The following is a 14,151-nucleotide window of genomic DNA, read 5'->3' on the forward strand; positions in this document are numbered from 1 at the left end:
TACAAAAGACTCAACAGGTCCCAACGGGCCAAAACTCACAAAAAGTTCAATATATCCCAATGGGTTAAAAGTCATGAACATAGTAATCTTGCTCCACCTTCTTTACAAAATTCTTAATGAGTTCCAACGGGTCAAATAACTCTTTTTCAAAACCCAACTGAACTCCAACGGAAAATTTTTTTCTTCACTTTCTGTAAAGCTCAAAATTGATATTGATAGTTTGTTATTGTCATCAAGAACCAAAAATTTGAACCAAACCTAAACTTAAAACTTGAAACTCTGATACCAATTTGACAGGTTTGGTCCTAGGAAATTGATCAACGAGAACAATATGGCTCTTGACAACCCAATAAAGACAATAATAAATCAAACAGAAAAACACAAAATTTTACATGGCTCGGCTGAACTAACCTACGTCCATGAGCGAAAAGGTAGCAGATTTACTATAGAGTGAATGGCCCAAAAGGTCACTAAACTATTAAAAATGGCACCCTCTGGTCACTAAACTTTTTTTGTGGCCGAAAAGGTCACTAAACTCGCAAAAACTCTCCAGCGAAGTCATTTTACCGAATTTCAGCGGTTCCTCATCCGGTAACATGGTCAATATGGAGTGGAAGAATATAGTAAAGGGGCAAAAATGTCAAACAAAATATGGTCAACCTTTTTTTCTCTCGCAAGTCGTGCCTTAGATCTAGAATTAGCTGAGTTCTCTTTTCATTTGTTGAAAGACAAATCTTCTCTCATCTATTCAAGGAAAAATCTCCTTCCATTTCATCCTGTCCAATGACTTATGGCAAGACGCAATAAACCGATTCCATTCTGCAAGTGCGGAACTAGAACTATTTTGAAGACCTCATGGACAGAAAGAAATCCAGCGCGAAGATTTATTGAATGTGCTCAAAATCAGGTAAGATAATTACTTAATGGATATTTGCGAGTTTACAAGATGGATAAAATGTAAATATTTGTTGCTGCAGGTTAGAGGGTGTGGATTTTGGGACTGGTATGATGAAGAAATTTGTGAGAGAGCTAAGCAAGTAATACCTGGCCTGTTAAGAAGTAAGAACAAATTAGAAGCTGAGAATGAAGCTCTGCAAAAGGAGGTTCGGGGATGGCAAAGCAAAGCAAACGAGATGGCACTGGAGATAAAAAGACTAAAGGAGCAATTGGAAAAAAAACAAAGGACAAGAAAGCTAGCAAAAAGTGTTTTTGTGATTGGGGTGGTTGTTACAGTGTGGTTAATATGGATGCATGAGCCAACAATGCCAAATTCGAAGAGGTTGCAAATTGCTAGTGTATGAAAGAAATGTTGCGAAATACTAGTTTGTAGAATGCAGAGATTTTGGATTGCTGGTATGTACAATGCAATTGTACTTAATGAAGCTAGTAATTGTGTTGACTTTGGATCTTTGAAAATGTTAATTATGAGTTCTGCTGTTGACTAATCAATTAATTTGACAAGAACAATAGCCCATTCCAATGATTAAGTAGTGAATGGCAAATAAAAGAGTCATTGCATTGGATCAGAATTGGTTGTATTACAATAGGTGGACAAAAGGTATGTTTGACTCCCACAAAATGGCAACAAAAAGCTATTACATTTTCCTGCCCAATGATCTACAAAAAGATTTACAAAAAGACTACAAAAGTTATTTAACAGTTTATCATTAAGTTGCACGTCCTCTTCCAAATGATCTTCCTGCCCAATTTCCAACCTTGAATGGTGGTTCTTTTCCCAAATATGCATAATTGGCATTGATCGCACCCTTTTCGGCATCCGTCAATTTTCTCTTTTTTTGGACCACCCTTTTCTGCGTATTATCAGTAGATGCAGCCGGACGAGGATCTTTTTGACTTGTTGTTGTTCTGGGAGCATCTGGTCGAGTTCGCCGGACCTGATCACAAAAACCAAATAACATTTCACTCAGTTATTCCAAGAACTACAATTACAATATACAATAGTTAGAAAGGTTGATAGCTAACAGGGGTCTTTATCTTTCTAATTTGCCTCTTATTAGTTGGACTGGCAATCGTCCTCAACATCTCTGTTGGATTACTAGTGTCACCTTCGGCAGCAACATTTGCTCCTTCCATTGATTGTTGTGCACCTTCTAAAGTTGATGGCTGAACAGCAATATTATCATATTGTTGGAAAAAATTGCCAACTTGAACGTCAACATTTTCAGCATTCTGTTCACCAGATTCATGCATAACACTCTCTTCTCTAGATTTGGGAACAGCATCCTCTTCACTACAACCCGGAGCTACAAATTTGTTTGGTTGGCCAGTTGCATTTTGCTGTCTTAAATGCTCAGTTTCAGCACCATCTTGAGCTTTGCATGTAGCTCGATTATGACCTGCCAAACCACAGTTTCTACAATGCATAACAACATGTTTTTTCATTTTGTGGACAGTTGCATTTTGTGACCCAGAGTGGCTTCTATTCTCTGTAACATCTTTTCTTCTTGCCTTTCTAGGTCTTCCCGCTTGCACACATGGTATTGGGGGGCCTAACACCGGATTTGTACTAGTTGGCCAAAGTGCTTTTCCACTGATAGGGTAGAGGACATTCTCATAAATTTTTAAAAATAGTTCCCTGGAGTAACACCCATCAGTATACATGCACGGGTCCTCATTCATTCTATGAAGTGCTGCAATGGAATGGCAGCATGGCAGGCCACTAACTTGCCATAAATTACAAGTACATGTTCTTTCTTGTACATATACAGCATATTGTTCCCCTTTAGGCCCTTTGACTTGATAACCCCCATCACCATTTGCCACAGTTTTCCATTTCCTAGACTGTTTTGCCCTCTCTTCAATCAACTCCTTAATAGTTGGACCAACAGCACCAGGGCATTTTTTCATCCAAACCGCCCTATCTCCTATTCTACCCATTAAATACTCCCTAATTCCTTCCATCATTCCAATAATAGGTAAATCCCTGTATTCTAATATTTTTGCATTAAACGTCTCACAGAGATTATTAACTAACATATCAGATTTAACATGATGAGGAAAGAATGCCTTACACCAATGCTGTGGTGGTGGTGCCCTTTTGACCCATGCATATGCAAGCTGGTCATACTCTTTCAAGTCATCAAGTTCTGCCTCATACAACTCAACAGTTGTAGCTGTTGCAATGCTCCATAGTCTATCTTTTAAAATCTGCCCAGGATGTTTTTTCTTGAAATTTCTGTACATGTGTTGAACACAGAATCTGTGTTCACAATATGGAAGAAGTTCCAAAAGTGCACTATCAAGCCCCTACAATAACAAATTGTGAAAAATTGGTCAACTCTAATAAACCAAATAGTAACTAATATCAACAATAATGATAAGATATGAGTGCTTCACCTTTTGTTGGTCCGAAATAAATGTGTAATGACTGCTGGCAGTGGCTATTTGCAAGTCTTTAATCAATAAGCTCAGAAACCAATGCCACTGCTCTCTTGCCTCCTTTTCAACAACAGCCCAAGCAATGGGCCACCATCCATTATTGGGATCTGGCCCAATAGCTGTCAACAATTGTCCCGGATATGCTCCTTTTGTGTGACACCCATCAAGTGCTATAATGGGCCTACAACCCTCATTAAACCCCTTTTTGAGAGGTCCTAAACAGCAATAGAATCTGGTAAATGTAGGTCTCTCATCAGGATCATTTCTCGGATTGTATTGAATGTCAATTGTTGTATTTGGATGGGTCCTCTGTAATTCAGCAGCATATTCCCAAACAAAAGCATATTGTTCTGCTACACTTCCCTTAATATTCTTCCTAGCCTTAGTCCTTGCCTTGTAAGCCATACTTCTACTAATCTCACACTTATATTGTTCATCCACAACCTGTCTAATTTGCTTTGCTGGCATATACATATTTGACTTTATTTGATCTTCATATCTGTTTGCCAGCCAAGAGGTAGACATGTGTTTATTTTTCCAGGCATGACTGCAATGATTGTGAACATCATTCAATGTCTTCAAAACAAAATCTGAGTTGTTCAATGCTGGAACTTTAGAAGCATACACAAACCACGGACAGGGTGCCACACATTTTGCCCTCAATCTAGATTTGTCATTTGTGTACATAAATACGGGTCTCCCAGTAAGAATCGAGTAATTCCTAATAGCTTCTCTAAACAGACCCTTACTTCCAAATTTCATACCAACCTCAAATTCAGGATTTTTCATAAACTTCTCCATATCAAAGTTAGTATAATTCATGTTTACCTCTTGGATTTCCTCGTCAGACGACCCATTATTGCTGTTGAGTTCCATCTCCATTCCATCATTCAAAAGTGGATTTTCATTGCTAGCATTAGTTGCCCGTGTTTGCTGTGTAGTTTGGGGGCCACGGTCTTCACTTTCCCGTGTAGTTTCAGCAGCTGTGACATCACCTTTCCATTTGCTGCTCAACCTAGAACTCCTCCTCAAATTTGTAATTTTTGATGCTTGAGTTCCTGCTTGGCTAGGTTGCTCACTTGGCTGCCTTTCACTATCTCCTTCGCCAATATCAATTTCATTTTCTAGCTGCCTTTCACTTGACTCAGCATGAGTTTCATGTGGTTGACCACATTGTGTTGGAGGCTGCTGCATACTTTGTGTTTCATACATTTCATCGTCCCGATAATAATCTGTGTATTGTTCAAATTCCCTCGCATCACATGTTCCATCCCCATCATCACACTCGCCTCCTTCTCCCTCATTTTCACCATCTCCAGAAGTTGAGTGCAAGCCTGCTGTAATTGTAGATGCATCACCTTGGTCAATAGCTTCATGCACTGCTTTTTTTTTGTATAGTGCTATCCTTCCACTCTAAAGCAGCAAATGATCGTGTACGGAATCTACCCTTTTTCTTCACAGATTTACTATTACACGCATTCATTGTTTGACGTTCCTCCCCATCATCAATTTCCTCAACGATCACTGTAGACTTGCGCACATCCGGTGGCTCTACGATGGTCTTTGTTTGAATTTTTAACACCTCATCATCTGGAACATGGTCGCATATCACTTCCATCAACTTGAACTGCTCCACCCAACTACAAAACTGTCTGATATGTTCGTCAGTTTGGAGTTCTTTCAATCCATTGTTGATATCACTTCTTGGATCAAGATAATAGTACAATATGACATCCTTGTTGTAGCCACACTCTTTCACCATATCATTAATCTCATGCAATGACATTGTATCACCATCACAAAGATCAAAATAGTCTACCTCTCCACCAACATAACTCTTATATTTATCCCCTTCAATTCTACCACCATGCCGCATCTTAACTGTAAATAATGAGCATCCATGCTCTGCATCACAAAGATCAAATAGTTGCAGGTATTGTTAATTGATAGATCGATATCCAATCTTTTAATAAAAACTACAATCTGAAATTAATTTTTAAGTCTTCAATACAGGTTCATTTCTAATTCCCACACAAAACCTTAATATTATACAGCAGTTAGTCAACAAATACAATAAATTTCACATTTTTTCTGCCTAATTAATTTAGTTTAACGATATGCGAATGTAGGACCCCTTGTAACCTACTATGACGACAAAAGGGAGGACCATTCTCTCTTGTCCCTTTCATGCCCCCTTTGTTATATATAAAATAACCCATTAAACCCTAAAACCTCTTCGACATTTTTGCATTTCGTATTAACATTTTCAGACTTTGCACTATCTTTTACCAACATTCTTCTTCACCAAAATAAATTTTTTAATAACTTACCATACATCGTGTACGGGTCAGCATACTCATCCCTTGGTCGCTTCACCCACTTCATTGAAATCACCAGCTTCACAATTTCCTCGGCTACTCTTGTTTTTTAGATGGGTTTAGGCTGTAACTCGAAGAGGTTTGCTATTCTGATTTGGTTTACAGGTGGTCAAAGTCACTTTTTTTACTGCCGGAGAAGACGAAGTCAATCTATGGGTTCAAAAGTGGTTTGGGATTGAGACAATCTATGGCTTCACCTATTCCAATAATCTTTTGGACATTTTTGCCCCTTTACTATATTCCTCCACTCCATATTGACCATGTTACCGGATGAGGAACCGCTGAAATTCGGTAAAATGACTTCGCTGGAGAGTTTTTGCGAGTTTAGTGACCTTTTCGGCCACAAAAAAAGTTTAGTGACCAGAGGGTGCCATTTTTAATAGTTTAGTGACCTTTTGGGCCATTCACTCTTTACTATAATAGAAAGAGAGTACAAAAGTGAGAGTACAAAACCTAGGAAATAATTCCAAGGCTCAAATGCACCTAAAACTGAAAATACAAAAGAGACTAAATAAGTCTAAAAGCATAGAATTTGCTCTTTGGTTTGATGCCTAACCAAAACTTCTTTCAAACTAGAGCATGGGCCTCCTTAAAACTCTCTTAGACTAGTGCATAAGACATTTGGGCTGATGTTCTTAGCACATTTAAATTCACTTAAACCCACTATATCTATAACAACTACAAGGAGAGATTTCTTTATAAACTTTCGATGTGAGATACAAAGACAAATTCAACAGAAACTAAATCCTTGTTGGTGCACTCTAGGTCAATCTTTTCGAGGTTCATCAAGTGTTTGAATTCAGATGGAATCTACAGAAGTATGTTGCAGTGCTTGAGGAAAAGGCATCTGAGTTCTTTGAAACTATTGGGTTTAATCTCCCAAAATTTCAAATTTGTAGCTCCATTAATGAACAAAACTTTGAGAAGAGGAAAACTACTATCTTTTGTATGCCACTTCTCACCCATAAAAGCATTGTCCTTTGACTTGACCTCAAGATGCGAAAGTTCTCCAAGTATAGGGATACGGTCTTCCCATTCTATACTTGTCTTTTGCAGACTCAATCTTGTTATCCTTATTGAAAATTTATTTGATGGAGGAAGGGCACGCAGCTTGGAGTTCACATTATCACTCTATAACTTCAAAGTTTTAAGGGAGTTTAGTTTACAAAGATCATTAAAGACACTAGAATTACCATCGGACATCACAATGATGCCTAAATTGTCACATATACTAAGTTTCTTGAGTTTTTTTGTCCTTTCAAACACTTCAATGCTAAGACTTTGAGGTGAAACTACAGATAGAGTTTGCATGTTTTCACTGCTAGAGGATTGCTTCTTGCTAGAGCATTGCTTCTGGCACTTGGACAAGGATGTTGTGGTATTAGTAATTAGATGCCTCAGCTTTGTCATCCCCTAAATGTCTTCTTTTATATCAAGGAATTGTTCAGTCGTGTGAACTATAAGGGCTTCCAAGTTGCACAACCTAGACATGCTTTACGGAAGGACTTTCAGGTTGTAATAGATGGCAATGAACTTTAGGAGAATAAGGTTGGGTAATTTGGATCGCAATGAACTTTGGGAGAATAAGGTTGGGTAATTTGGTCGGAAAACTATGAGACGGAAGGACTTTCAGGTTGTAATAGATGGCAATGAACTTTAGGAGAATAAGGTTGGGTAATTTGGATCGCAATGAACTTTGGGAGAATAAGGTTGGGTAATTTGGTCGGAAAACTATGAGGGAACTTGATGTTTATGGATAAAATATCTAACACTCAAAGGAGTTTGAAGGGCTTAACTATACTTGAGCTGGGATCATTCTTAAGGATAGTTTCATCTTGGCCAAAGCTCAAGAGTGAGCGGACTTACTCGGCATCCTTTATTCCACCAACGTACTATGAGAAGTGAGAGTTAATGTAGCAAACTCGATGAGTGGAAGATGAATTGGTTCCCCTTACAGCTGCCTCGAAAAGATCTGCTATGGCGATATTCTTGCAGAACATTTACAGTGTGTCATGAATTCGAAATGTCTTGATCCCACCACTTAAAGTTCTCTGTCCACAATCACTAAATTCCTGTCAACCAACTACCCAAAATACTCTTCTGCTATTTCCTCCAAAGTTGCATAAGCATCCTTGGGAACAAACCCTTCAGCAATCCATAAGTACAATACTTTTGACACGGATCTCCAAATCTTCAGGGAAGACACTAAGGTAGAGAAAACACGGTTTGAGTTCATGGTTCAAAGACTCGACTGAGATCAAGACGACTCAGCCGAGTTGTCATCGGAACAGAGCTCTTCATTCCGATGCCGGGATGAGATTACTCTGAGACCTGGATCACTGAGAACTCGACCGAAAAATCTCCGACAAGGATAGAAATGGTTAAGTCACACCGAGTCATCTCGAGTCAACTCGAATCCAACAAAAAACCAATTGAAAAAAGAAAGAGAAAAAAAGGATGAAATTGCTGGGTGGTCTTGATTTTTGGTTTGAACCGTTTCACAAAAACAAGTCGTGCACATTGTGGTGCTCCACTAGTAGGCTCTACAATTGATCTTTAACCACGATCCTGTGAAACCCAGGGCCAGGGGAGTAACTACTACTGCTAGGCCCCAACACACGAGAAGGAGAAGTCAATATTGAAATCCAATACAGGGAAATAAAAACAAATTTGCCAAAATACTGATCATGTGAGAAAATGCAGAAATATTATTGGTGTATTCATGTATCAAGTGTATCTACCTTACTGTATCTGACAACCCTGGTCTTGATTCTTGGATTGAACCATTTCACAAAAACAAGTCGTGGATATTGTGATGCTCCACTAACGGGCTCAACAGTTGATCCTTAGCCACGATCCTGTGAAACCCAGGGCCAGGGGAGTAACTACTACTGCTAGGCCCCAACACACGAGAAGAAGAAGTCAATATCGAGATCAAATATTGGGAAATAAAAACAAATTTGCTAAAGTACTGATCATGTGAGAAGATGCAGTAATATTATTGGTGCGTTGATGTATCAAGTGTATCTATCTTTTTTTTTTGTTTGATTGAAACCCTAGATTCATTTTTTATTTTGGGACTATTTTTCGAATAATCAATTGTTACTATTCTAATTACAGGACAAAGTCCCAAGGAATGCCTCGACAAACATTGAGGAGTAAAGTCCACCTGCTAAAGTTGATAGTTGATTCGCCAATTCCAAAAATCGATATTTTTATGCGCCTAATTTCTGAGATTGTCCACTTATTTGCTGTGTGCCAGATGCGGCCTGGATGTATGTCGATCTAGAAATTGGGGAACTTCGAGGCCACAATGATCGTTAACTCTGCAGGTATTTGCTTCTCACCATCATCAAGCTTTTTTCCACAACCTGCAGAAATCCCGCATTTCCCATCTTTCTTTTTGTTCTGCTTCTTCTCGTTGGTCAATTATCAGAGAATCTAAGATAGTCAGGCGGTTGGTTCACTTTAGATCTTGCAGATACCACAAAATTTCTGTTGATAGCCGGCAGATTCCATATATCTTCTCTTCTTTTATTGATTTCTTTTCTTTTTTTTTTATTTTTTCTGGCCATTTTTGAAAGAAGAAGAGAGAGATAAGGAGAAAGAAAAGGTGTCAAAAGGTGCGATTGAGGGCGGCTGTTTGAGGGTCAGAAGAAGATAGGGAAGAAAAAATACGGGTCATCTATCTTATTGTATCTGACAACCCATGCACAACTGACCAAAATACAAAGGACATAAAAGACTCAATAGTGAAGTTCATCAATAATTTGTAATCCAAGACAATAATAAAAAGAAAAATCGCATCAAAGAAGGCTACCACTTTCTTTTCTTTCGAAAGCTGCAGCCATCCAAGATGACAGAGAAAGTGAGAGAAGGAGGTGCAGAGGAGAAGATGACCAAAGCTTCAGTGGAGGAGAAGTGAAATTTGGCGAAGCTTTCTTTCATCTCCTTTCTTATTTGGATGTTGAACTTCAAGAAAAGTCTTTCGAAATTTAGGGATTTTGAAAGAAAAGTCCAATGCCATTTCAAAAGAAGAGAGAAAAGTTCAGACACTAAGAATTTGATCTATACTTGGTGAGTCTTTTTGTGATTGAACGGTGCTTCTATTTTCATTGTCTATATAGATAAACATTTTCCCTATCTCTATTATCTCTTATAGAAAAATTTAGGATTAAAATCATGGACATCCATCTCAATTGGATTTGGCCCAGTTGATTTAGGAAAATGTTATTCACACTCATTTTTTTGTTATTTGCACTCTTGCTATCATTTTTATTATATAGTTTTTATTTATTAGACTATATGATATAACAATTGGTGGGGCTGCAAATAACAAAATATTTAGTGCAAATAACATTTCCCTTGATTTATTTCTTTAAGTTTTTCTATACTTATTAGTAGGTATGAATTAGAAATGTATTTGGATTAATTGTGGCCCTTATGTAATGGGTCAAGGTTGGATTAATTATGATTGTGTTCAAAATAAAATTTAAGAATTTAGATTTATTTGACTAATTTGTGTTGTTGGAATTTATTTTGGGCCAAACACAAGCTTAACACTGATCTCACATATAATTCAAAGTACATAATATATTAGTCCAAATTCATTTGATATTTAGTAAAAATATTAAAATATCTGTTATATCTTTTAATATAAAATTTCTTGCTAGTAATTAATTTCACGAAATAGCTATTAGTAAAAGTTTCATCTTTGTTGACTTTTTTTAGCTATAATAGTTATTAATTATACAAGATATTTATTACTAAAATTTCTATTTTTATTGACTTTTATAGTTATTATAACTACCTACAACTCTGGTTATAACCTCTATGTATAACAAATGGATTGTAATGAGTAATTACTTTTAAATGATTACTTATAATCATAACAGTTCAGTTATTTGAATAATGTTATAAAATGCACTAATAATTTCAATAAATATTTAAAATTTACTAAAAATTTCTTTAAAAAAATGAACAAATGATCATTGTAATGGGTTTACATTATAGATAAGATTTTAAACTTACTAATATAATACAAAATACATTATTACTATTATAAAATATCTTAAACTACTTGTTGTATTTTCATATATCTTTAATTATTTTGTGGTGGATTAACCATTTATATTGATACATGTAACAGTTACAAGGACGAGCAAGAATATTGGTTAGGAACATGGTATACCTGTAGGTAGGAATAGAAATAGAAAATTTGTGAGATGTAATTACTGTAGGAAAGTAATGCATGGTGGCATTGCAACGTTGAAAGAGCATGTCAGTTATGTCAACTTGTCCAAGAGCACAAAGCGACATTATAGATGTAATAACAATGCATTTAAAGATTGCTAAGGCCTAAAGATTTACAATAAAAAAGAAAGAAGAAGAAATATTGAACTCTCTGCAACAAGAAAATATGTATAGTAATTTCAACATAGTTGGCGACGAGGATGACGAAGACGTCTTTGAAATTGACAAAGAAAGCTGGATGGCGTTGGAAAAAAATAGATGAAACAAACAATAAGAGAGAGCCAATACTTGCAATTTGTTGAAGAACAATGAAGGCATTCAGCAGTTGGGAGTCGACTTTCCATGTTTATGTCAGGTATTATTTGTAAATTAAAATCTTATAACAAATTTGATATTATTTTATAAAAATATAATTAAATAAGGTTGTATTTTATTTATTCATTTTTTATTTGTTAAACATTGTTAATTTCAGGAAATATGGGTGCTGACACTTCACAACCAACAATTTTTGGAAATAAAAGAGGATTATCGCATAATTTTAGTGTTGGATAAGCGGAGGAAATGGTAAGCGGAGGAATTGACTCACATATGTTTCCTTAAAAACAAAATTCAATGCAATCAATGTTTACAGGGGAAATATAAAAAGAGTCGTTAAGGCAATTTCAAAGTTTTTTCATTTTAATGTTATACCATTCCACGCAGCTGACAATCCTAATTATCAATCGATGATTGATGAAATTGTCAAAGTTGGTCCTGGTATTAAAGGCCCTTCAGCTTATCAAATTGAAAATGAATATTTAGATGAAAATTTTGAAAAACTTGAGAAATAACTTGGAGATATTTATGATAAATTTTTAACTTTTGGTCATACACTTATGTGTGATGGGTGGTGCACCTGTACAAAGCATCTAATAATAAATTTTATAGTATACTGTGATAGACACATTATATACCATAGTTCAGTTGATTGTACCAATGTCAAGAAAACTACTGAATATATTTTCAAGTTAATGGATGAGGTAGTAGTGGCTGTGAAAGAGATAAATGTTGTGCAGATTGTGGTAGATAATGAATCTAGTATGAAAGCAGGTGGACAATTGTTGATGAAAAAAAGAAAAAAATCTATTCTAGTCACATTGTGCTGCTCATTATATAGATTTGATGTTGGAGGATATGGGCAAGATAGATAATATAAAAGAAACTATTACTCAGGGGAAGAAGATAACAAGTTTCATATATAACAGCGACAAAGTAGTGAATTTGATGAAAATATATACAAAAAAAGGGAATTGCTACGCCCAGATATCACTAGATTTGCTACTGAATTCATTTCTATGGAAAGTCTTCTTCAATATTCTACAGAATTGAAAAGAATGTGCACCTCAAATGAATGGACAGAGTTTAATAACACTACCAAGAATAGAGCAGAAACTATTAAAGTAACTGAGTTGATATTGTCATTGACGTTTTGAAAAAATATCAGAAATGTGTGTGCTGATAAGTGAATATTTAACGTACATTTTGTATGAATTTGGCATGAATTTTTGGTATGTTTTGAGAAGATTAAAGCCATATTTAAACTCTTTTGGTGATAATTGCTTAAATATTGTTTAAGAGTTAAGAAATTGATAAATGAGTGATTAATGCGTAATTTTGTGAAATTGTGAAGGTAATTGATGTATGAAATTCATGCACAAGTTGAAAGAAATGTCAGGGTCATCCAGAGGACAAAGTACACAAGAAAGTGGGAGCAAAAATGTAGAAAAAGGGAAGAAGTGAAAAACTGGAAAAATGCTCAACACAGATCCGAGGTCGGATCCGTGTGTACAAGAGGGATCCGACCCCTCGTCTGTACTTCTGGCGGAGTGTATCCGAGGTCAGGACGATCCGACCTCGGATCCATCATGGGAAGGCCTCGGATCCTATAATCCGAGCTCGGATCCATTATCACTCCTCGGATCCGAGGCTCGGATCTGTCTCTCTCCTCAGCAAGTGGCACAGCCGTTTTTCTTTACCTTTCTCACAACTTTTACAGCTATTTTGAGGGACAGAAATCGGTGGCACATGCTTCTGCAATAAAAGAGAAGACCAAATGAGTGTGGACAAAAGGAACATCATATCTTTGACTTCTTTTTACAAAATCTAAGTGGAGGAAATTATGAAGTGAGAGGAATGGAATTTCTACCACCTTTTATGCAGAAACACAAGGGAGAAGCAAGGAGAACCATACGTAGCTAGTTTTCCTTCTTGCAACAAGTTTTCTCTCTAGATAGGAGTACTTGGAGAAGCATTTTTTTTTGGAGAGTTTTCACTTGTAATCATATTGTGCAAGAACATAGCAGGAATTGGAGAGCTTCACCTTCAATTGGCTAAGCTTTCTTTTATCTTTCTTATACTTGTACTTTATGATGTTTTGCATTAATAAACTTGTGAATTTGATTGTTAAATCATTCATGAGTAGCTAAACTCCTTCATCTAGGGAGTAGATGAAACTTATGGCTAAATAATACTAATTGAATGTGATTTACACTTGTTATATCTTGAGTTAACTTGTCTACTTGTGTAGCTGTGATTTCTTGTTATTGTTTGATCACCAATAACTTGTTTACAGTTGTTATTGTTCAATGAGAATTGGTAATAACAATGGAAACACATGAGTAGAGCTTGAGTTGTATGTTCATGAAAATAGAAATACACTTAAGTGGATTACTTAGTATTTCATGAATTAAAACAGAGTTGTAGTAGTATTTCACCATGGAAATAGGGAAATCTATATTGCTCTAAGCCATTTCATCATGGAAATGAGACTTGGTAATCTTGGAAATAAATCTCTGGTTAAGCAAGAATAATAGCAAGAAGTAAATCCATTTATTTGTGTAGTTTATGCCATAAGTGGAATCTACATCCCTAGAATCTTCATTAAGTGAAATTTCTCTATTTGCATTCAGCATTTGTTAAACTAGATTTGTATATCAGATTTGTAGATTACAGCATTAGATTTTCTCTGCTCAAAATTAATGGTAAGTCTAAATAATAGAGAGAACAGGGGCTTAGTAATTGTTTAAATTGCTCCTCGTGGGATCGACCCGATACACATCTTGTACTAAAATTTCGACCTGTA

At 36.2% G+C, this 14,151-nt stretch overlaps 1 protein-coding gene across 1 annotated transcript; it reads right to left on the reverse strand.

Annotated features, from left to right (window-relative positions):
• Window positions 1-1,495: 1,495 nt before the first annotated feature.
• Window positions 1,496-5,169, reverse strand: LOC140014977 (uncharacterized). Its single transcript, XM_072066724.1, has 3 exons — window positions 3,358-5,169; window positions 3,033-3,267; window positions 1,496-1,895 (listed from the first exon to the last, which is right to left on the reverse strand). The coding sequence occupies exons 1-3, from the start codon at window positions 4,609-4,611 to the stop codon at window positions 1,822-1,824; spliced, it is 1,563 nt and encodes a 520-aa protein (XP_071922825.1). The 5' UTR covers window positions 4,612-5,169; the 3' UTR covers window positions 1,496-1,821.
• Between the last annotated feature and the right edge of the window lie 8,982 nt (window positions 5,170-14,151).

This window comes from Coffea arabica, chromosome 10e, assembly GCF_036785885.1.
Source record: "Coffea arabica cultivar ET-39 chromosome 10e, Coffea Arabica ET-39 HiFi, whole genome shotgun sequence".
Classification (NCBI taxonomy): Eukaryota; Viridiplantae; Streptophyta; class Magnoliopsida; order Gentianales; family Rubiaceae; genus Coffea; species Coffea arabica.

Bases quoted from the DNA above. Each gene is read 5' to 3' on its own strand.
- LOC140014977 (XM_072066724.1), bottom strand. From the start codon at position 4,611: ATGTATGAAACACAAAGTATGCAGCAGCCTCCAACACAATGTGGTCAA. The intron at 3,268-3,357 runs GTGAAGCACTCA...TTGTTATTGTAG, and splicing joins TTATTTCGGACCAACAAAAG to GGGCTTGATAGTGCACTTTT. The intron at 1,896-3,032 runs GTAAGGCATTCT...TTTTGTGATCAG, and splicing joins ACCACCACCACAGCATTGGT to GTCCGGCGAACTCGACCAGA.